Below are 23,967 nucleotides of genomic sequence, written 5' to 3'. Positions count from 1 at the left end.
TTCTTGCTCCAAGATCTCCCAATATTTTGGCCACTTGGCCTCCATACTGAGCCTTTTCTGAGCTTTTGCCTCCATCGGTGACAACCACCTTGGGGTTTTATTTTCAAGTAAGTCTTTATATCGTATCCAGACATTAAACAGTGCTTTCCTGACAATATGGTTTTTAAATGCCTTATGTGCTTTAACCTTGTCGTACCACAAATATGCATGCCACCCAGAAACATTGTTGAAACCTTCTAAGTCCAAAATGTCTGTGTTCTCAAGAAGCAGCCAGTCCTTCAACCAGCAGAAAGCTGCTGATTCATAATAAAGTTTAATGTCTGGCAGGGCAAATCCCCCTCTTTCTTTTGCATCCGTTAGTATTTTAAATTTTATTCTGGGCTTCTTGCCTTGCCAGACGAATTTAGAAATGTCTCTCTGCCACTTCTTGAAACAGTCCGTTTTATCTAAAATTTGTAACGATTGGAACAAAAACAGCATTCTTGGCAATACATTCATCTTTATAGATTATTTAAATACATGTCTAGACAACATTACATGCAAACAACAAAAGCTCACATACGCTGCATGCGTTTAAGATTGATTTCCTGTTATTGATGTGAACGAAAGTATATAAACTTATATAAGGACACTTATGAGAAGAAGTGGAAGGAAATAAAAAAAGAATTAGAGACTTGGGGAAAATTGAATTTGTCCCTGTGGGGGAGAATATCCACAGTTAAAATGATGGTATTGCCAAAGATGATTTTTATGTTCCAAACAATACCTATAATTAGAGGCGTAAAGTGTTTTAAGGATTGGCAGAAAGACCTTGCCAAGTTTATTTGGCAAGGGAAAAAACCACGCATAAAATTTAAGCTACTAACAGAGTTGAAGGAAAAAGGAGGCTTCGCGGTCCCTGACCTTAAACTGTACTTTGAGGCAGTGTGCTGGACATGGATTAAGGAATGGATATTAATTAAAAACATGGAAGTCCTAGATCTGGAGGGATGGGATATTGTGTATGGGTGGCATGGCTACATAGGCTATAACAAGGTTAAATCTCACAAAGGATTTTTAAATCATATGGTGAGAAGGGCATTATATGAAGTATGGGAGAGGAGTAAAAAATCAGTAGTAACCAAAACACCATGGTGGCTGTCACCAATGGAATCTATGTCGGTCCACAGACTGAATATGAACAGCGATTGGCTAACATATAAGGATTTAGTAGAGGAAACAAGTAGTGATCCAAAAATAAAGGACCTAGGCAAATTGAAACAGAAGGGAATAACCTGGCTGGAGTATTATCAATTAAAAGCCGCCCTTGAAAAGGATAAAAGAACCAAAGGATTTGACAAAAAAATATCCTATCTAGAGAAGGATATTTTATATAATAATCAAAAGACACTTTCTAAAATGTACAAACTACTTTTGAATTGGCAAAAAAGGAGGAAGATATCAAAGAAATTACAGTAAAATGGGAGAGGGACCTGGGACATACGATCAAACCCAATATTGGGAACGAATTATGGACTAAAAATATAAAATTCACGGCTTGTCTCCTTATGAGGGAAAATCTTATGAAAATGTACTATAGGTGGTACCTGACCCCTGTAAAACTTGCAAAAATAAATAAATCAAATAATAATAAGTGCTGGTGATGTAAGGAACAGATAGGAACATACTACCATATGTGGTGGTCCTGTCTAGAGATACAAAGATTTTGGAACATGATTTATGAAGAGATAAAGAGATTGATAATAACTACGTTTAGCAAGAAACCGGAAGAATTTTTACTAGGAATGGTTTCAGATACTATTCCCAAAAACAAAACTAGGCTATTTACCGTATTTTTCGCCCTATAGGACGCACCGTCCCATAAGGCGCACCTAGTTTTTTTGGGGGGAAATAAAGGCGAAAAAATTATTTCCCCCCCAGGCGTGGGGCTGGGTCGGGGGAGGCCCAAGCTTCCCCCGACCCCAGCCCCCAAACAGGCAGCTCTCTGCAAGCCGTGGGAGCCCAGCGCTGGCTCCCGCTGCTTGCGGGGAGGTCCGCGAAGGCTGGAGAGCAAGAGGGGTCGGTGCGCAAAAAAAAAGCCTGTATTCACCCCATAGGACACACACACATTTCCCCTGCATTTTTTCTTTTCTTTTATCTTTCCTACAGTTGCTTATGTTCTGTGTCATGTACTTCAATACTTTTTGTACTTTTTTTTCATTACTCTTAAGAAATTTTCCTTTGTAATTTTTGGCTGTTTATATTTATTTTTACCTGTTTAAGCAAAATAAAACCTATAAAAAAGAAAGTGTCAACTTAGAGAAAAACAGGTCCTACACTCTAAAAAGTGTTGCATAATAACCAAAGCAGGATGAACACTCCTTCTGTCTAAATCCTTCTCTTGAGTTAATTGATGGCCTGAAGGTGTTTCCACTATTACAGCTCTTACCCCTCGGAGTCTTTTGATGGCTTGTAATAATAATAATAATAATAATAATAATAATAATAATAATAATAATAATAATAATAATAATTTATTTATACCCCGCCCATCTGGCTGAGTTTCCCCAGCCACTCTGGGCGGCTCCCAATCAAGTGTTAAAAACAGTACAGCATTACATATTAAAAACTTCCCTGAACAGGGCTGCCTTAAGATGTCTTCTGAATGTCAGGTAATTATTTCTCTTTGACATCTGATGGGAGGGCGTTCCACAGGGCGGGCGCCACTACCGAGAAGGCCCTCTGTCTGGTTCCCTGTAGCCTCACTTCTCGCAATGAGGGAACCGCCAGAAGGCCCTCGGCGCTGGATCTCAGTGTCTGGGCTGAACGATGGGGGTGGAGACGCTCCTTCAGGTATACAGGACCGAGGCCGTTTAGGGCTTTAAAGGTCAGCAACAACACTTTGAATCGTGCTTGGAAACGTACTGGGAGCCAATGCAGATCTCTCAGAACCGGTGTTATGTGGTCCCGGCGGCCACTCCCAGTCACCAGTCTAGCTGCCGCATTCTGGATTAATTGCAGTTTCCGGGTCATCTTCAAAGGTAGCCCCACGTAGAGCGCATTGCAGTAGTCCAAGCGTGAGATAACTAGAGCATGCACCACTCTGGCGAGACAGTTCACGGGCAGGTAGGGTCTTAGCCTGCGTACCAGATGGAGCTGGTAGACAGCTGCCCTGGACACAGAGTTAACCTGTGCCTCCATGGACAGCTGTGAGTCCAAAATGACTCCTTGTAAGACTTCCACTACAACTGAACCTCTTTCCACACTCCATACATTTAAATGGTTTCTCCCCTGTGAGTCCGTTGATGTCTCCTAAGGTGTCCACTATCAGTGAAGCTCTTTCCACACTCCATACATTTAAATGATTTCTCCCCTGTGTGCGTCCGTTGATGTCTTCTAAGGTCTCCACTCTGACTGAAGCTCTTTCCACATTCCATGCATTTAAATGTGAGCCGGTTGATGTAGTGTTAGTCTTCCACTGTCGGTGAAGATCTTTCCACACTCCATGCATTTAAATGGTTTCTCGCCTGTGTGAGTCCGTTGATGTCTTCTAAGGCCTCCACTCTGAATGAAGCTTTTTCCACACTCCATGCATTTAAATGGTTTCTCCCCCGTGTGAGTCCGTTGATGAATTCTAAGGTCTCCACTCTGACTGAAGCTCTTTCCACACTCCATGCATTTAAATGGTTTCTCCCCTGTGTGAGTCCGTTGATGAATTCTAAGGTGTCCACTCTGACTGAAGCTCTTTCCACACTCCATGCATTTAAATGGTTTCTCCCCCATGTGGGTCCGTAGATGAATTCTAAGGCTTTTGCTAGTAGTGAAGCTCTTTCCACACTCCATGCAATTAAATGGTTTCTCCCCTGTGTGACTCCATTGATGAATTCTAAGGCTTTCGCTAGTAGTAAAGCTCTTTCCACACTCCATACATTTAAATGGTTTCTCCCCCGTGTGAGTCCGTAGATGATTTCGAAGGCTTCTGCTAGTAGTGAAGCTCTTTCCACACTCCGTGCAATTAAATGGTTTCTCCCCTGTGTGACTCCATTGATGAATTCTAAGGCTTTCGCTAGTAGTGAAGCTCTTTCCACACTCCATGCAATTAAATGGTTTCTCCCCCGTGTGAGTCCGTAGATGAATTCTAAGGCTTCCGCTAGTAGTGAAGCTCTTTCCACACTCCATGAAATTAAATGATTTCTCCCCTGTGTGAGTCCGTAGATGAATTCTAAGGTTTCCACTCTGACTGTAGCTCTTTCCACACTCCATACATTTAAATGGTGTCTCCCCTGTGTGAGTCCGTTGATGAATTCTAAGGTTTCCGCTAGTAGTGAAGCTCTTTCCACATTCCATGCATTTAAATGGTTTCTCGCCCGTGTGAGTCCGTTGATGAACTCTAAGGTCTCCACTTTGACTGAAGCTCTTTCCACACTCCATACATTTAAATGGTTTCTCCCCCGTGTGAGTCCGTAGATGAATTCTAAAGCTTTTGCTAGTAGTCAAGCTCTTTCCACAGTCCATGCAATTAAATGGTTTCTCCCCCATGTGAGTCCGTAGATGAATTCTAAGGCTTCCGCTAGTAGTGAAGCTCTTTCCACATTCCATGCATTTAAGTGGTTTCTCCCCCGTGTGAGTCCGTTGATGAACTCTACGGTCTCCACTTTGACTGAAGCTCTTTCCACACTCCATGCATTTAAATGGTTTCTCCCCCGTGTGAGTCCGTAGATGAATTCTAAGGCTTTTGCTAGTAGTGAAGCTCTTTCCACACTCCATGCAATTAAATGGTTTCTCCCCCGTGTGAGTCCGTAGATGAATTCTAAGGCTTCCGCTAGTAGTGAAGCTCTTTCCACACTCCATGCATTTAAATGGTTTCTCCCCGGAGTGAGACCACTGATGTTTTCTAAGGTTTCCACTGTCAGTGAAGCTCCTTCCACACTCCATACTTTCAAATTGTTTATGTTCTCTGTTTTCACACTCCATGTATTTAAATGCTTTCTTTGTTATTCCCATTGGACATGGCCCAACAGAATTCAGACTGCCTTCTCCATTGTCTTCTTTCAATGGGGTGGGGAGAAAATCCTATTTGTTTTCTAGGAAGAAAACAAAGGAATATTACACACATCAATTAACACCTGCTCTTATTTTAACGTCTTGTACAATCTCTCCTGTCTTCCATATGTTCCAAATGTTTAGGAAAGGCAAATGAAATAATTTAAAATAATGGTCATGCATCATCAGCCTTTTATAACCCTTAATTATTGCTAATGAAGCAGCATTATCTTAGAATACGGTTGAACTGTGGGGTTTACGTTTTATAAAAAGTGGTTTCTCACAGGAACGGGAGCTGCTCTATGTTCCATGAACCTGGCCAATATTCCTCAGGGTCCTAAGTTCATTATGAAGTTCTTCATCTGCTGCACTATAATCCTCTACCCCTTGGGCCACATTTTGTCCCCTTCGACCTCTAGTTTTTTATTCATCCCCTGCACATTCCCTTTGGCCTCAGGAGCTGCATAGTGACCATTTTGGGAATAACTGGGACTTATTTATTAAATTTGTATACGTCTCTTCATATGAAGATCACAAGATAAAAAGCCAAGGGCTTCTGGATATTGTAGCTCTGCTCCAACTGGGAATTATTAAATTTGTATACCTCTCTTCAACTGAAGATCACAAGATAAAAATATGTGTGACACTGAAAAAGGTGAGTATTAAAGGTGAATAACACTGATTGTGGGAAAGAAAAGAAAGGAGATTAAATCAGTGGTGTGTCCACCTGAATGTAATAATAATAATAATAATAATAATAATAATAATAATAATAATAATAACAACAACAACAACAACAACAATAACAATAATAGGATTTATAATTTCCCAAAGTGCACATCTTGAACATCATCTCTTTATGCTTTTTCTATTGACTTTTGTGTAACAGGAGCTAATGTGTAACAGGAGCTAAATTTTAATTATCTTATTTTTTATAAGCATTTTCTTTCAATTACTATTTTTTGACTACCTAATGTGAGTTCTTATACTTTTTAAAGTTTTTTCAAACTTCCGGCCCATGGGCCTTAGGGTGCCTATGCCTGGGATAGAGGGTTAAATCAGGGCAGGCCAAATGGGACTCAGCTCCGTCCCCTCCCTGCATCTGCTGCCTGAGGGGGCTGCCTCAGTTTCCCTCACGGTGGAGCAGGCCCTGAGAACAGCCTTCTCGCTGCCTTCCAAAATAGTCATACCTCGGGTTACAGATGCTTCGAGTTGTGCGTTTTCGGGTTGCGGGTTATTTCCGGGTTTCAGCGCTCACACATGTGCAGAGCCACTAAATCACGCTTTGTGCGTGTGCCGAATCACCAAATCGCAACCCACACATGCGCAGACGCAGCGCTGTAGGTTGTGAATGTGCCTCCCACACCGATCACGTTCACAACCTGAGCATCCACTGCACAAGAAAGATGACACAGAAGACCTTGGAGTCTCACCGTGGAACACAACGACGACGATTGGTTATACGTCACTTTGGGCTGCCCTGGGCGGTGGCGTAGGGGGTCCCCGTTACAACAGCCCTGCAAAATAGACCGGAGTTGCTGCGCGCTTTTGGGACTTGGAAGAGTAACTTACGGCAACCGTAAAGGGCAGTCCAGTGTCATCATTACGGGGGCCTCTTTTAAATAGGGGCTGATGTTTGAACTTGGGCTTTGCTAAGGTTACGGAATTGGCGGGGGGGGCACTTGTGGGAGAGCAGGTTTCTTTGGCCGTCTCCCCCTTCCTTGCTTGCCCCTTCTGCGTTCCCATGGCAAGTCCAGCCGAATTCGACTATGGCGTGTGCTGCGTATCTCCGCCTTCAGACGGAGGGAGCCAGGCAGCTTTCCGGGTCGTGTGCCCAACTTTTCATGAGCTGATATTAAATCCCAAAAGAACTACAGCTGCTTGTTACAAAGGGAGAGGGCCGATTCCGGTAGGTTAATGATATTAACTCTTTCCATGCTCATTTCTGATGTTCAGAAGCAGGTGACCCTTTCCTAGACCTTCCTAATGACATTCTCAGTCTGACACACAGTATTTACAAAGAAACACAAAAAACCCTTTACATAACTCCCTTTCTAAAATACACTGAGACCATCTTATAACATATCCCCGCTATAACACACAAGTTCTAATTACATCCTAATATTTAGTATGCCTAAACATTGAGCACCACAGACTAATAATAATAATAATAATAATAATAATAATAATAATAATAAATATTAATTATACCCTGCCCATATAGCTGAGTTTCCCCGGCCACTCTGGGCGGCTCCCAACCGAGTGTTAAAAACAATACAGCACTAAATATTAAGAACTTCTCTAAACAGGGCTGCCTTCAGATGTCTTTTAAAAATAAGATAGCTGCTTAATTCCTTGACATCTGATGGGAGGGCATTCCACAGGGCAAGTGCCACTACCCAGAAGGCCGTCTGTCTGGTCCCCTGTAACCTCACTTCTCACAGGGAGGGAACCGCCAGAAGGCCCTCGGCGCTGGACCTCAGTGTCCAGGTTGAATGATGGGGGTGGAGACGCTCCTTCAGGTATACAGGACTGAGGCCGTTTAGGGCTTGAAAGGTCAGCACCAACACTTTGAATTGTGCTCAGAAACGTACTCAAATATTCCTCTGCAGTAAAGGAGGCAAATGGAAGCCTTCCCATTGTCTTACAAATACTGTCTTAAGGAGGGATGAACAGGGTGGGCCTGTGACCTGGATTCAGGAAATTTACCATCACAAAAGAATGGCCAGGCTGCCCAGGTAATGCAGTTAGTGACCATTAACAGGTATCCTTGAGGACAGGTTTTCTGCTGTAGACCGCCTCCTGCGATCTATTCCTGCTGTAGACAGTCTCCTTCTGTATGATATTTGGGGGGGTGGTCTTGGGTGGGCAATTTCAAAAGACTATATAAGGCCTTGCACACCTCCCTCCTGGTTGTGGTGAGGGGGGGGGACACTGTTGCAATAAAGATCAGGCTACTAGCCGCTTTGCTTCACCATATACACTGGTTGGCCTCTGTTATTTTCTCCTACCTACCGTATTTTTCGCTCCATAAGGCGCACCTGATCATAAGGGGCACCTAGTTTCTAGAGGGGGAATTCAAGAAAAAAATATTATTTAAAGGGAGCGCTGAGCAGAGCTCCCCGGTGCACTGCGGAGGCGTTGCGCCACTAAGGCAGAAGTGAAAACAGCTAGAGGGAGCGCTGCGCAGCGCTCTCTGTAGCTGTTCTGGCTTCTGGGTAGCCCGCGAAGCCTCCGCAGGGCAGCAGCAAGCCTTCATCCCGGGCTTCCCCCGCCAGCCCTGACAAGCTCTGGGAGTATTCCCCACCTCCCGCAAAAGCCCACAGGAGCTGTGACCCTTTAAGGAGCGTGTGGCTCCTGCAAGCTTTTTTACGAGGTGGGAGAAGGGACTGACGCAGCCAGTCAGTCCCTTCTCCCTCCTCAGGGAAAAGCCCCCAAGAGCGGCGTGCTCTTTAAAGGGTGTGCGGCTTCTGCGGGAGGTGGGGGAATTCTGTAAGATTATTTGGGGAAGTTTTTCTAATGAAAAGATATTGTCACAGATGCTTGTTTTTGCCATTCTCAAAAGTGTGAATTTGTGTCTGCAGAGATAACATGCCTTTTCTTCACATGAAAAATGTTATAAAATAAATATACAGAGTTGAGAGGAAACCTTAATCCCATTGTTCCTTTGCAAATTCATATACACAGAATCAACCCCTTAAATTCTAAGTTCCAAGAGGTTCAATGAACAGATGGTTTGCAGTTGAAGAGATCTGCACAAGTAGCTAAGTGCGAAGCCGTAAAAACGAAAGTGCAACCTTGTGAGCAGAATACTCCACACATCTTGGGGTCTTTGTGTAATAATTGTGCAAGTCAGACTTGAGGCAAGCGCTGAAGGCTCTTCAGGGCTGGCAACCTCTTCCCAATCCCACTGGGTTCCAACAACCGCACTAACACTTAACTGTACAGAATAGGCACCTGGATGCAGAAGCCAATCCAAAGGGGTGGCTGGTAGTGGAGGTGGTGAAATGCTTATGTTCCGAGTTTTTCATGTGCGCTAAAACTCAGTCTGCTTGGTTGTTGTTTTTGATATAAAAAAAATATTTTTACCAACATGCTATAATATTATTGTTTTAGTTAAATAAATTGCTTAAGTTGTTATTAAGGAAATGATTATTTTTCTCCTTCCAATAAATTACAGCAGAAATGTTGTCCAAATATAGACAGTTAACTTATTAAACCTCAGAATGATTTCATAATTATCTGTCTATGTATTTCTAATAGTGTAACCAAATCAGAATTTTTTGATTTAAATAGAATTATACTGACTAGTGATTTATTGTAAATTGTGATTGAAATCAATTTGATTTATATCAAATTCACCCTGCTTGCAATCTACCACGACGTCTGAAATAAGGATGGCACTATACAGAGGCGAACAGGACAATGTCCTGGCAGCTGCTACTACTTAGGGGTCTAAAACGGATAAATGAAAATATCATCAATCCTCACACACTCAGTTTCATCAGCAGGGAAGCCAAGATGCATCCTAGCAGGACTTTTTGGGTTTGGGCTAGGCTATAATTGGTGGTATTCAGGACAATCCAAAGTATGGAGATAAGTTGTAGTGAATACAGATGATCTGGGACAGCCAACACCCTCAGCAGGGAGGCTGGGTGATGGGGGTGGGGGTCAGTGGTCTGGAAGGGGAGGGGTCTCTGTTGAGGCTCCTCCCCTTCCTTTAACCCTTCCATGGACTCCCTCTCTCCGTTTCCCCAGCCGAAAGGGACCCAGCCAGGCGCCCCACGACCCCAGGGATTCCTGGGGACAAACTGGTAAAATCAGCAATGCTACACTGGGTCAGAAATATAGGTCATAATTAGAGCTGAGCGATATATTGGTATATTGCCCAAGACTGGCTTGAAGTTTACATCGTGATAACTGTTTCCTAATACTGAGCTGGCAATATATTACGAATCACAATGTCTGCAAGGACTAGGCAACACCTGCTTTTCAACATTGCGATAACTTACCAGCTAAACGCTGTAATGTTAGTACAGTGGTGCCCCGCAAGACGAACGCCTCGCAAGACGGAAAACCCGCTAGACGAAAGGGTTTTCCGTTTTGGAGGCGCTTCGCAAAACGAATTTCCCTATGGGCTTGCTTCGCAAGACGAAAGCCCATAGGGAAATCTCTGGGACAGCGGGGAAGCGCAGCGCATTTAGAAGCGCTCGGGGAAAGCAGCGCACTTCGCTGCTTTGCCCAGAGTGCTTTTAAATGCGGGCGGCTGGGAGGGAATCCCTTGGCCCCCCGCGGGACTTCCCGAAGCTCTTTTTAAGTCCGGCGGGGGGCCAAGGGATTCCTTCCCAGCCGCCTGCGTTTAAAAGCACTCTGGGCAAAGCAGCGCACTTCGCTGCTTTGCCCAGAGTGCTTTTAAATGCGGGCGGCTGGGAGGGAATCCCTTGGCCCCCCGCGGGACTTCCCGAAGCACTTTTGAAGTCCGGCGGGGGTCCAAGGGATTCCCTCACCGCCGCCCGCCTTTAGAAGCGCTCGGGGGAACACCTGCCCCAGCCGCCCCACTTCGGAACGCTGTTCCGAAGTGGGGCGGGGGGGCGGGGACACCTGCCGCCGCCGCCCCACTTCGGAACAGCTTTCAGAAGTGGGGCGTGGGGGCGGGGACACCTGCCGCCGCCGCCCCACTTCGGAACAGCTTTCCGAAGTGGGGCGGGGGGGAGGGGACACCTGTCCCATCCGCCCCACTTCGGAAAGCTGTTCCGAAGTGGGGTGGGGGGCGGGGACACCTTCTGAAGGCAGGCAGGGGGCGAAAGTCTTTGTCCCCCCTGCCTGCCTTCCCAGGGGCTTTTAAATTGCCCCGGACAGCGGAGAAGTCCTCCGCTGTCCGGGGCTATTTTAAAATGCCGCCCGCCAGCATTTTAAGATAGCCCCGCACAGCGGAGAAGTCCTCCGCTGTCCCAGGGTTTTTTAAAATGCTGGGGGTGGGAAGAAAAGCCCTTGTCCCCCCCCCCAGCCTTCAGAAGAGGTCCGGGGACAGACTGTCCCCGGACCTGGTCTGAAGGCGGTTTCCCTAGGAACGCATTAATTCATTTTCAATGCATTCCGATGGGAAACCGTGCATCGCAAGACGAAAAAACCGCAAGACGAAGAGACTTGCGGAACGAATTAATTTCGTCTTGCGAGGCACCACTGTAGCAGCTAAACCTCACAATATCACCTGCTAAACATTGCAGTGCTATTAGCAGATAAAGATCGTAATGTTATCATTACCAAAACTCACAATATCACTTGTGGTTTATTACCAGCTAAACCTCACAATATCACCTGCTAAACGTTGCCATGTTATCAGCAGCTAAACATTTAAATCAGCCACAAGGTCTGAAATAGGGGTGGAACTGTGCAGAGGAGAGCAGCACAATGTCCTTGCAATTGCTACTACTTAGGGGTCTAAAATGGATAAATGACAATATTATCAATCATCATCTCAGCGGGACTTTTGGGTTTGGGCTTGGCTAGCAAATGGTGGTATTCAGGACAATCCTGTATGGCAATGATGATCTGGGACTGCCAGCAGGGAGACTGGGGAATAAGAGGTGATGGAAGGGGCGGGGTCTCTGTCGAGGCTCCTCCCCTTTTCCATTAACCCTTCCCTGGACTCCCTCACTCCCTTTCCCCAGCCAGGCGCCCCACGACCCCAGGGAGAATGGGGGGCCTCAGCCCCACCCCCAGCCCTGCTTGGGGTCCTCCTTCCCCTTCCCGCCAGGGCAGCTGAGCCTCTCTCGGCCCCCCAGGAAAGAGAAAGGGGAGTCTGGCGGAGCTGCTGCTGCCCAGGAGATCTTGCAGGTCTGGGGTCCCCCCTTCCCCCCCCCTGGGTCGGGGCCTGGATCGGGGCCCCTGTCGACGGGCCCCAGGGAGGGCGCTCTCCTTGCGGGGGGGTCTCTTCATCCTCCTCCTCCCCCCTTGTCCCCCCCTCTATCCCCCCCCTTCTCTCCCTCCCCCTTTACCTCTTGGTCCTCCGCCTCCCTGGCTCCGGATTAGTCCGCTCTCCTTGTCGGCAATAGAAAGGGCGGGGGGGGGGTTCTCCACTGACGCCCCTCCTCCCCTTTCCCTGTCTGGCCACTTCCGGCGCATTTCGCGACGACACTTCCGGTTCCTTTTGGGACGTGCTTGCCCCTAGAGCTACATCCGCAGAGCAGCCCCTCCCTGTGTTGGGATGGGAAGAGGACGGGACGGCGCTGCCTCGGGGGCTCCATGGGGACCTGGCCCCCCTCCTTCCTCCTCCCCACAGCAGGGGGCGAGATGGCGGCCAGGGGGGGGGCATCATATCTGGGGGTGACCTGGGTTTGCGGGGAGAGAAGGAGGGAAGGGCTGCCCCTCCCCCTGTGGGTCAGGAGAGCGGGGGAGGGGCTGAGCCGGGGAAGCAAGGGGGGGTCCCTCCCCCCCCAGCCCAGGGGGGTCCTCTGCGAAGCCCAGAGATGGACCCAGCCCCTGGGGGTGGGAAGAGACATGGGGCTGCCTGAGAGAGAGAGAAGGGGCGCTTCCTCTCCTCTCCCCCCTCCTCCCCCCAGGCTCTCCTGCGCCCAGAGACCCCCTTGGCCCGGCAGGGAGAGGGTGGGGTCCCCTTCCGCCATGAGAGGAATGCAATGGGGTTGTGAGGGGGGGGAGAGAGAGACCCCTTTCTGCCCCCCTCCCAAGAGGGTCCCCGTCGTGTCTCTGAGGGAGGAGAGAGGAGGAGCCCCTCCCCCCGCTGCAAGGGGGTTGTGAGGGGGGGGAGAGAGAGACCCCTTTCTGCCCCCCTCCCAAGAGGGTCCCCGTCGTGTCTCTGAGGGGCGAGAGAGGAGGAGCCCCTCCCCCCGCTGCAAGGGGGTTGTGAGGGGGGGGAGAGAGAGACCCCTTTCTGCCCCCCTCCCAAGAGGGTCCCCGTCGTGTCTCTGAGGGGCGAGAGAGGAGGAGCCCCTCCCCCCGCTGCTGCTTCCCCTCAACGACTTTTCCCGCCTTTTCCCAACTTCCCGCCCTTCGGGATCTGAGCCTCGCCTCAGTTTCAGGCGCCGAGGAGGCAGATTCCCCGGGATCCCTGCTTCCTGAGTGGATTTCTTCTCATTCGCCCTGATTTCTGCTCATATATCTGGCTTTTGGAGCTTCTCTCTGCTTCTTTAGAAAGAAGGCTGTATAAAACCCCCTCACCACTGCCTGAATCCCATACAGTATGTCAAAGTCTGATTTCTTCCCATTTGCTGTGTATAATTCTTCCTCCAGGACTCTTCTTCCTTCCTGGCTTCCAAACTCATAATTCTTCCCTCACTGCCCTTAAATAGCTGTTTGGGGTCTAGTTTGGGGCCCTTGCTCTGGAATTCCCTTGCCAGCAGGGAGACTTCAAAGCAATTGTGGCTCTTGGTTATAAATCTGTGATCTAGACATGGCCTAGTCAATCACACCTTGTTTCAACATCCATCTAACACAAGGAAAGAAAATCCCCCCATCATTTAGCCCGGACACTGAGGTCCACTTCCGAGGGTCTTCTGGCAGTTCCCTCATAATTACAGGGAACCAGGCAGAGGGCCTTCTTGGTAGTGGCGCCCTCCCTGTGGAACACACGCCCCCATAATAATTTATCATCATCATCAGATGTCAAAGAGAGAAAGTAACTTTTGGAAGACCTATGAAGGCCTTCAGGGGAATTCTTTATTTTTGACATTTTACATGTTCCTTTGTCATAGAACCAAGCTGGCACCATCCATCCATTGGTTCTGGCAGGGTTCCAGTTCATGGTCAACCAGATTAAACAGATGCACATTGGGCTGATGAGGAGGAGGTGAGGGACCAGGAGTGAGACCTTGGGGTCATGTTGGGTAACTCTGGGAAATTGTTGACCCTGTGTTCACTGGCTCGGGAAACTGCAAATCTCACGCTGGGGATGTTTAGGGAACTGATTGAAAATACACCTGCCACTCTCCTAATGGTTGTAGTGCAGATCTTGTTGGCATGCAGAGGGTCGCAAGGCCAGCTGGCTAGTCCCAGGTGGGTCATCTCCCTCCAGCCGTCCCGCTGCGAAGACCCATCAGCCTCTGCTCCGATGTAAATCAGCGACCCAGGCTTCGAAGCCAGGGCACACTATATCAGCAGAGCGAACTGCAGACACAGAATAGGCGTGAGGCTTGTGGAAGCATACTACAACTACGGATTTATTAATCATAAATCAGGACAAAGAAACATTCCATCTCTCTCTTTGTATTCTCAGAAAGACAGAGAAAAGCAAAAGCTATACGCACAACAGAAATTCCCAGCATACTGTGCTGGAATGTAAACAGACACGTACCAATCTCATGGCTGCTCCTTAAGGAGGAATGGAAATTATTTATGGAGATCTATGGTGTGAACACATTTGGAGTACTGTGCACAGTTCAGTATCTGGGACCTTTCAGTTTGAAGTGAAGACGAGGAAGGAAGGACATGTCAGATAGAATGGAGAAAGAGGATAGAGAAAAGCCCCCCCCCCCCCCAATAAGACTAAAACTCATGGAATCCAGTGAAGCATGAAGCAGGAATGGTGGAAGATTTAGGAGAGCGAAAAGAAGAAGAAGAAGAAGAAGAAGAAGAAGAAGAAGAAGAAGAAGAAGAAGAAGAAGAAGAAGAATAATAAATTTTATTTATATCCTGCCCTCCCCAGCCAAAGCCGGGCTCAGGGCGGCTAACAACAATCAAATAATCAGTCAAATAATCACACAATCTAAAAATATTTCATTATAAAAATTAATTAAATCAAATTGATGGCGACCAATTAAGCAGAATTATGTGCAGGTTGCCAGAGGAGGGAGTCAGGCTGCGCCCTGACCAAAGGCCTGGCGGAAGAACTCTGTCTTGCAGGCCCTGCAGAAAGATGTCAGGTCCCGCAGGGCCCTAGTCTCTTTTGACAGAGCATTCCACCAGTTTGGAGCTGCAGCCGAGAAGGCCCTGGCTCTAGTTGAGGCCAGCCTAACCTCTCTGAGGCCTGGGACCTTGAGGATGTTATTATTTGCAGACCGTAGGTTTCTCTGTGGGGCATACCAGGAGAGGCGGTCCCGTAGGTACGAGGGTCCTAGGCCGTATAGGGCTTTAAAGGTTAAAACCAGCACCTTAAACCTGATCCTGTACTCCACCGGGAGCCAGTGCAGCTGGTATAATACCGGATGAATGTGCTCTCGCAGCGAAGACCCCATAAGGAGTCTCGCCGCAGCATTCTGCACCCGCTGGAGTTTCTGGGTCAGTCTCAAGGGCAGCCCCACGTAGAGCGAGTTACAATAATCCAGTCTGGAGGTGACCGTCGCATGGATCACAGTGGCTAGGTCAGGACGAGAGAGATAAGGGGCCAACTGCTTAGCTTGGCGGAGATGAAAAAATGCCGCCTTTGTTATAGCTGTAATCTGCGACTCCATAGAGAGGGAGGTATCGAAGATTACACCCAAACTCTTAACGGACGGTGCTGGCACTAATTGCACCCCCGCAAGAGATGGGAGTTGCCCCCTCAATCCCATATCGTCCCGAAGGGTCTCCCCCCCCCTTCTATGCATCCAGCCAGTCCATGGTGGCAACAGCAACAATAAGATAATTACATCCTGCTCTGCTGGCAGGAGGACTCCCTCGGATCATGTCCAGTTGCAAAAGTGCAAGGAGGCATTCCACCCTCAGGGCCCAGAGGGGGATCCTGTCTTGGGGCAGCTGGTGGAATTGGAGGAAGCTGACCCTTAGCACTCTGGGTTTGGGACCTACCGGAACCTCCTTCCACATTATACTCATCCATATTTTTTCTCGCCTGCGTCATTTTGGGGATAGCATTCTACACACACTTGTATCACCGTGTGCCCCCCTCCCAACATTGCTTTGAGATGCTCTGGTACGGCCCCTTCTTCCCTGCCCCTTCCCTCCTCATGCAAGACGTGCAGCTGGGAACAGAGCCTTTCCTGGTTCTGCCAGGGAATGCCCCTTTTATTTCTCCTGCCACAAAATATATCTATACACATTATATCTGACATAATGTATCTATAAATCAAAAGAATAGATCAGGGTTTCAAGATTATCTTTGGCATATAATAGGTGCTTTCAATCTTTCTGTGTCTTCATGGTTCCACTATTGCAATTATAACAATGGGACTTATGCTGCTGTTCCAATAATATTAGTCTAACTCTGCTTCCAAAGCAACACCACCAGTCTCAGCTCCACTTTGAGCAACTCTCCATTCCCAGATACAAACATTTCCAGCTCCCTCCACCAAACACCAACACCAGCTCAGTCTCAGTCCATCTTCATTCAGAAGCAACACTACAGGTTCACATTAAATATTATATTATGCTTACTATTGTGAAATTCTATTTTCATTACTTTAAATAAACGTCTAGACCACGTTACAAACAACAGAAGCTCACATACGCTGCATGCAATTCAGATTTATTTCTTGTTACTGATGTGAAAGAAAGTGTCGACTTGGAGAGAACCATGTTCTACACTCTATAAACCCTTTCTCTTCTTTGAGTTAATTCATGGCCTGTAGGTGTTACCGCTCTTAGAGCTCTTACCCCTCAGAGTCTTTTGATGGTTTATAATACTTCCACTACAACTGAACCTCTGTCCACTTCCCTGGGACTTATATTGTTACTCCCCTGTATGAGTTTGTTGATGTTTTGTAAGAACTCCTCTTGTACTGAAGCTCCTTCCACACTCCAAGCATTGAAATGGTTTCTCCGTTCTGTGAGTCCATTGATGGTATCTAAGGTGTCCACTCTGACTAAAGCTCTTTCCACACTCCATACATTTAAATGGTTTCTCCCCCGTGTGAATCAGATGATGGTTTCTAAGGTGTCCACTCTCAGTGAAGCTCTTTCCACACTCCATACATTTAAATGGTTTCTCCCCCGTGTGAATAAGATGATGGTTTGTAAGGTGGCCACTCCGACTGAAGCTCTTTCCACACTCCATGCATTTGAATGGTTTCTCTCCCGTGTGAATATGATGATGGTTTGTAAGGAGTCCACTCCGACTGAAGCTCTTTCCACACTCCATGCATTGAAATGGTTTCTCACCTGTATGAGTCCGTTGATGAATTCTAAGTGTTCCACTATCAGTGAAGCTCTTTCCACACTCCATGCATTGAAATGGTTTTTCACCTGTATGAGTCCGTTGATGAATTCTAAGTGTTCCACTATCAGTGAAGCTCTTCCCACACTGCATGCATTTAAATGGTTTCTCCCCTGTATGGGTCCGTTGATGTTTTCTTAGTGTTCCACTGTTAATGAAGCTCTTACCACAGTCCATGCATTTAAATGGTTTCTCCCCCGTGTGAGTCCGTTGATGAATTCTAAGGGTTCCATTGTGACGGAAGCTCTTTCCACATTCCATGCATTTAAATGGTTTCTCCCCTGTGTGTGTCCGCTGATGAATTCTAAGTTTTCCATTGTCAATGAAACTTTTTCCACATTCCATGCATTTAAATGGTTTCTCCCCCATGTGTGTCCGTTGATGTTTTCTTAATGTTCCACTATCAATGAAGTTCTTTCCACACTCCATGCATTTAAATGGTTTCTCCCCTGTGTGAGTCCGTTGGTGTCTTCTAAATTTCCCACTGTCACTGAAGCTCTTTCCACATTCCATGCACTTAAATGGTTTCTCCCCCGTATGAGTGCGTTGATGAATTCTAAGGTTTCCACTATCAATGAAGTTCTTTCCACATTCCATGCATTTAAATGGTTTCTCCCCAGTGTGAGTGCGTTGATGAATTATAAGTTTTCCACTTCCAGTGAAGCTCTTTCCACATTCCATGCATTTAAATGGTTTCTCCCCAGTGTGAATCCATTGATGAATTCTAAGTTTTCCACTCTCAGTGAAGCTCTTCCCACACTCCATGCATTTAAATGGTTTCTCCTCCTTGTGAATCCATTGATGTCTTCTTAGCGTTCCACTATAAGTGAAGCCTTTTCCGCACTCTATACATTTAAATGGTTTCTCACCCGTGTGAATCCGTTGATGTTTTCTTAGTGTTCCACTATCAATGTAGCTCTTTCCGCACTCCATACATTTAAATGCTTTCTCCCCCTTGTGAGTCCGTTGATGACTTCTAAGTATTTGATTAGAAGTGAAGCCGTTTCCACACTCCATACATTTAAATGGTTTCCCCCCCATGTGAGTCAATTGATGACTTCTAAGTACTCGATTATCAGTGAAGCTTTTTCCACACTCCATACATTTAAAAGGTTTTCCCCCTGTGTGAGTTTGAAGATGAAAATTTAGGCTTCCACTCCTACTGAAATTCTTTCCACACTCCATACATTTAAATAGTTTCCCCCCTGTGTGAGTCCGTTGATGACTTCTAAGTATTCGATTAGCATAGAAGCTCTTTCCACACTCCATACATTTAAAAGGTTTTGCACCTGTGTGAGTCCGTTGATGTTTTCTAAGGTCTCCACTCTGACTGAAGCTCTTTCCACACTCCATGCATTTAAAGGGTTTCTCCCCCGTGTGAGTCCGTTGATGTCTTCTTAGTGTTCCATTATTAGTGAAACTTTTCCCACACGCCATACATTTAAATAGTTTCTCCCCCGTGTGAGTCCGTTTATGTTTTCTTAGTGCTCCCTTATAAGTGAAGCTCTTCCCACACTCCTCGCATTTAAATGGTTTTTCCCCTGTGTGAATTCGATGATGGATTCGAAGTGTTCCTCTATCAATGAAGCTCTTTCCACACTCCATGCATTTAAAAGGTTTCTCTCCAGTGTGAGTCCATTGATGTCTTCTTAGTACTTGATTAGAAGTAAAGCGCTTTCCACAGTCCTTACATTTATATGGTTTTCCCCCCGTGTGAGTCCGTTGATGTGTTCTTAGTGTTCCACTGCTACTGAAGCTCTTCCCACACTCCATACTTTCAAATTATTTCTCCTCTCTCTTTTCACACTCCATACATTTAAATGGTTTCTTTGTTAATCCTATTGGACATTGCCGACCAGAATTCTGACTGCCTTCTCCATTTTCTTCTTAAACGGGGGGTGGGGGAGAAAATCCTATTTATTTTCTGGGAAGAGAACAAAGGAATATTACACACATGAATTACAACCTTCACTTATTTTAACATCTTTTACATTCTCTCCTGTCCTCCATATGTTCCAAATTTTTAGGAAATGCAAATGAAATAATGTCAAATAATAGTAATGCATCATCAACATTTCATAACCCTTAATTATAGTTAATGAAGCAGCATTATCTCAGAATACAGTAGACTTTTGGGGTTTACTTTTTACATAAAGTGGTTTCTCACAGGAAAGGGAGCTGCTCTATGTCCATGAACCTGGCCAATATTCATCAGGGTCCTAAGTTCACCATGAAGTTCTTCATCCTCTGTACAATAATCAGTTGGGTGTAGTGAAGGGTTATCCTTCTGTGCCTCGAGCCTGAGAGGAGGAGACAACAAGGGAAGTAAGCCAGGAGGTGACGAAAGCAGCTTGGAATGCTGTGTACTGAGTGGAAATCGAAAGCATTCTGTTACGACGCTGCAAGCAGAGAGAGAAGATGCAGCTTAACACGGATGGCTATTGGAGATTGTAAATACACTATTTTGTTCCAATAAAGAGATATTAGGACAGAAGAAACGTTTGGGACTGATTTACTGCTCTTTCAACACACGACCGCTGTGCAACTTTGCTAATTGCTAATTGCTTTACGACCTGCAGAGGCTCACAGGGGAAGTGTGGCTGGGCACCGAACAATAAAGCAATAGAACTCTCGAACAGGTTATGGCTGGGACACCTTGGCTTTATAGTGTTAGGGTCTGAATACCAATCATAATCCCTGAAGAAATGTCTCAAGAACCCTTAAGATCCAGTTCCACCAACTCGCAAGTAACACTGAGCCCTAGTGGAACCTTCTATGCTGAGTTGAGGCATCTCTGGCCCTCCAGATGTGGTTCGACCCATGGTCTGGGAGTATGGGAGTCTTATCTGGTGGGACAAACTTTTCCCTTCTTCCCCCTCCCCTGAAAACGCTTTCTTTTCTCCTTCCTCCGTGATCTCCAACATCTTCCTGATACAGTCCAACCAACTGCACACATTCCCAAATCATCCTGCACCACTGACTTCCCAAGGCGGCTGCATTGTGTCTAGGAGACTGGCAATGGGAGAGCACCTTCCACTGGACGAGAGGATAGAGGGTTAAATCAGGGCTGGCCAAATGGGACTCAGCGCCCTCCCCTCCTTGCATCTGCTGCCTGAGGGGGCTGCCTCAGTTTCCCTCACTGTGAAGCAGGCCCGGAGAACAGTCTTCTCTCTCCCTCCCAAAATACAGGAAACACGACAAAGAAGGCCCTGGAGTGCCACTGTGGAACACAACAACAACAACAACAACAACAACAACAACAACAACAACAACAACAACAACAACAACTGGTTGTAAGTCCCTTTGGGCTGCCCTGGGCAAGAGAAAAGAGACTAATAGGTTTAATAAAAATAAAGGGGGGGACACGGGAACCCACCCATTTCCATAACAATCTTCCCCATCCCTTAAACCCCACAGAGTTAAGAGATCTGATATAGTGGGAATAATGGACACCTGGTGGATGGAGAGGAGGAGTTGGGCGCAGGTGTCTCTGGGGAGGAGCCCTTTAGATGCTTCTGCACAGAAACCCAGGCATGAGGGAGAGACTGGAGTTGCCCAGAGAGAAGCCTCAAAGGGGGGGGGAGTAATAAAGGGGGCTTCCTCCCTTTCCTCTCCCCCCCCCCATGGTTGGACTCGCTCTAACAGCCCCCAGCACCCCCTGCAGCTCCTGATCTGGGACTTGAGGCAGGGCAAGGACTGAGCTTCAGGGGAGGAGAGGGTGGCTGGATCGGGGCTCCTGCTCAGGGATCTCTCCCTGGTCTACGCGGAGTCCTGGGCAGGAGGGAGAAGTCAAGGCAGGCGGCCCCCCAGTCCCTCTCTCTTTCTCCAAGATGGCTTCGATCCCTCCCCAGGGATGCTCCCTTCCTCCCTCTGCCCCCCAACTTCTTCCTCCCTCCGCCCCCCAACTTCCTCCTCCCTCCAGCCCCCCCCAGGGTCCCCTTTCCCCAAAGGCCCCCCTGGCCGGCTCAGCCTTCCTGCCAAATCTCTCCCCATCCCAGGAGGGAGACGGGGGGGGGGGTCTCCATCCAGGCCTCTCTCGCCCCCATTAACCCTTCCATGGGCTCCCCACCAAGCCAGGATCGCGGCGCCCCAGGGATTCCTGCCAGGGGGAAGCCGGAACTCGCAGAGGGGCCTGGGTTCAAGTCCCAGCCCTGGGGGGGGGGCTCCCATTTTTATTGCCTCAAAAGCACCCAAGGGGGGGGGGCAGGGGAGTTGAGCATCTCTTGACAGCTGAGCATCTCCTTGCGTTGCAAAGGAGATCTTGCAGTGCAAACCCTGCCGGTGCTCCCTCTGCAGGAAGCCCCCCCCCCCGCATTTCTCATAGTAAAAGGCAGGAAGGCTGATCTCTGGGGGGGGGGGGCGTGCAATGCAATCCCTGCGAATGGAGGGGCCTCGATCTTCAGCCGGATTGCATGGATCGGGGCCTCTGCAGATAGCGCCCAAGACGTGAGTTGTTGTTGTTGGGGGGTCCCTGCCCCCTTTCCCCCCCCCGCCCTTCGCCCCCCCCCCGCAGCTTTACCTCTTTGTCCTCTCTGTCCCTCCGCTTCCCTCGCTCGCTATTCTTTTCCGATTTCCTTTCTCGGGGGGTCCCCAAGGACGCGCCCCCTCTGAGGGAGGGGCTCCTTTCCCCTCCCCTCCGGCTCGGCAATTTCCGACGGTCTTCGGCTTCCTTTCCGAATGTCTCTGCCCAGAGAGCTACGAAGAAGAGCCGCCCCGCCGGAAGGGGGGGCGGGGGGAGCAGGCGAGGCCGGAGCGGAGGGGGGCAAATTGGGCAAGCTTCCCGCCCCGGAGTTTTCTCCCGGGAGGGGCGTCTCCTTCCCTGCCGGCAGCTGAAACCAGCTCCTTCTTCCGCATGCAAAGGAACCGAGCCGCCACTGTTGCGCTTCCCTCCAGCGAAAGCTGCAGAACCCCCCCAGTCTACTTTGAGGGGACGCCCTCAGCAAGGGAGGGGGCAGGTGTAAAGTTGAAATTATTATTATTAGTAGTAGTAGTAGCCCTGCACTCAGATTTTTCCGTAACAATTATTACGCCAATCTAGCTGGACAACTTACAGTGCACATAAAAACATCAAACATTTAAAACCTCCTGAAAGAGGGCTGCCTTCAGACGTCTTCTAAAAGTTGTGTAATTCTTTATCTACTTGACATCTTAGAGGTTCCCTGTAACTTTGCTTCTCACAATAAAAAAATTCCTTCCTGTAGCACCTTAAAGACCAACTAAGTTAGTTCTTGGTACAGTATAAGCTTTCGTGTGCATGCACACTTCTTCAGATACACTTCTCACAGTGAGGGAACCACCATCAGACGATCGGAGGCGACTCAGTGTCCGGGCTGAATGATGGGAGTGGAGACACTCCTTCAGGTTTAGGTCTTTGAAGGTCAGCACACACACTTTGAATTGTGCTTGGAAATGCCAGTGAAGATCCTTTAGGACCAGTGTTATATGGTCCCGGCAGCCGCCCCTTGTCTCCAGTTTAGCTGCCCCAGTCTGGATTAATTGTTGCTTCCGGGTCACCTTCAAAGGTAGCCCCACGGAGAGCACATTGCAGTAGTCCAAGCGGGAGATGACCAGAGCATGCACCACTCTGGGCAGACAGTCTGCGGGCAGGGAGGGTCTCAACCTGTGTACCAGATGGAGCTGGTAGACAGCTGGGTGTGATTATGGTGGAATCTCCCCCCCCCCGGGGGGGGGGGAGTTAACAGACATAAAGGAGTGGGCAGAGAGGGTCCCAGCCGGCGTACCAGATGGAGCTGGTAGACAGTGTCAGGAGCCCAGGCTGCCGTCTTGATAACACAGCATGCAAGTCATAATTAGCTAGAAGATTTATTGCAAAACAAACAATCTGTCTCAGACGCTCTATCGGAGCTTCCGTTTCTTTTGATTCAGTTGACCCTTCTGAGGAGTGCTTCCTGGTTCTGCAGAATATCCTGAACCTATGACCCTTATGTTTCTGGGTTTCTTTCCTATCTAATATCTTTCCCATTCATCTACTCCTTGATGGACAGCTGTGAGTCAAGACTGACTCCCAGGCTGCACACCTGGTCCTTCAGGGGCACAGTTACCCTATTCAGGACCAGGGAGTCCTCCACACCAGCCCGCCCCCTGTCCCCCAAAAACAGTACTTCTGTCGTGTTAGGATTCCACCTCAATCCATTAGCCACCATCCATCCCCAACCGCCTCCAGACACTCACACAGGACCTTCACCACCTTCACTGGTTCCGATTTAAAGGAGAGGCAGAGCTGGGTATCTACATACTGATGAACACCCAGCCCCAATCCCCCCCCCCCGCAATGATTTATCCCAGCCGCTTCATATAGATCAGGGGTGGCCAACTCCCGAGACACTGTGATCTACTTTCAGAATTAAAATCTGGCAATGATCTACCCCCCTTATTTGGGTTCAGGTCAAAGTTGTTGAGGAGGAAAGCCCCGTTTTTATACAAATACTTTCTTGGGAGGGAAGTTCGGTTTTGGGGGGTCAGGGTTAAAGGCAAGGGTCAAAGGGGAAAAAGTCACTCACAATAATATCACTTTGATGAAAACACCCACAGAGAGAAAGCTCCTTCCCTTTCACTGATCAGACAACAATGGAGGGGGGGGCGAGGGGGGCAGGAGTCAGTTTCAAGGACGCTGAGGAAAAGGAGCCAGAGATCGACCCACGATCTACCAAAACCTCGTGGGGATCTACCAGTAGATCACGATCGACCCGTTGGACATCCCTGAGATAGATGTTCTCCTTGAGGGAACCAGCAAAAACCTTTGGCGGAGGACCTCGGCGTTGCGGGTGGAGACGCTTCTTCCGGTCCACAGGGCCAAGGCCGTTTAGGGTTTAAAGATCAGC

At 47.9% G+C, this 23,967-nt stretch overlaps 2 protein-coding genes and 1 long non-coding RNA gene across 6 annotated transcripts in view; all 3 read right to left on the bottom strand.

Annotated features, from left to right (window-relative positions):
• LOC308579578 overlaps nt 1-9,479 on the bottom strand; it is a 77,998-nt gene extending 68,519 nt beyond the window's left edge. The window contains exons 1-2 of the long non-coding RNA XR_014004544.1: nt 9,385-9,479; nt 8,038-8,080 (exon numbers count right to left, since the gene is read on the bottom strand). This is a non-coding gene — a long non-coding RNA (uncharacterized lncRNA). The remainder of the gene's footprint in view (nt 1-8,037; nt 8,081-9,384) is intronic.
• Nucleotides 2,488-12,094, bottom strand: LOC308579577 (uncharacterized protein). 2 transcript variants are annotated; one of them, XM_081214139.1, is made up of 3 exons: nt 12,021-12,083; nt 6,213-6,415; nt 2,488-5,063 (listed from the first exon to the last, which is right to left on the bottom strand). In XM_081214139.1, the coding sequence occupies exon 3, from the start codon at nt 4,981-4,983 to the stop codon at nt 3,421-3,423; it is 1,563 nt and encodes a 520-aa protein (XP_081070265.1). In that variant the 5' UTR covers nt 4,984-5,063; nt 6,213-6,415; nt 12,021-12,083; the 3' UTR covers nt 2,488-3,420. The 2 variants fall into 2 exon arrangements, with proteins under 2 accessions (XP_081070265.1, XP_081070264.1); XM_081214138.1 differs by lacking the exon at nt 6,213-6,415 and having other exon boundaries at nt 12,021-12,094.
• Nucleotides 12,095-16,328: 4,234 nt separating this feature from the next.
• LOC308579576 (uncharacterized protein) lies at nt 16,329-21,965 on the bottom strand. 3 transcript variants are annotated; one of them, XM_081214136.1, is made up of 3 exons: nt 21,645-21,965; nt 19,293-19,425; nt 16,329-19,049 (listed from the first exon to the last, which is right to left on the bottom strand). In XM_081214136.1, exon 3 carries the CDS (start codon nt 18,896-18,898, stop codon nt 16,643-16,645), a length of 2,256 nt encoding a protein of 751 aa, XP_081070262.1. In that variant the 5' UTR covers nt 18,899-19,049; nt 19,293-19,425; nt 21,645-21,965; the 3' UTR covers nt 16,329-16,642. The 3 variants fall into 3 exon arrangements, with proteins under 3 accessions (XP_081070262.1, XP_081070263.1, XP_081070261.1); XM_081214137.1 differs by lacking the exon at nt 19,293-19,425; XM_081214135.1 differs by lacking the exon at nt 21,645-21,965 and having other exon boundaries at nt 19,293-19,749.
• Between the last annotated feature and the right edge of the window lie 2,002 nt (nt 21,966-23,967).

This window comes from Podarcis bocagei (assembly GCF_964188305.1).
Source record: "Podarcis bocagei genome assembly, contig: HAP1_SCAFFOLD_215, whole genome shotgun sequence".
Classification (NCBI taxonomy): Eukaryota; Metazoa; Chordata; class Lepidosauria; order Squamata; family Lacertidae; genus Podarcis; species Podarcis bocagei.
This window is presented reverse-complemented; position numbering and strand designations above follow the sequence as displayed.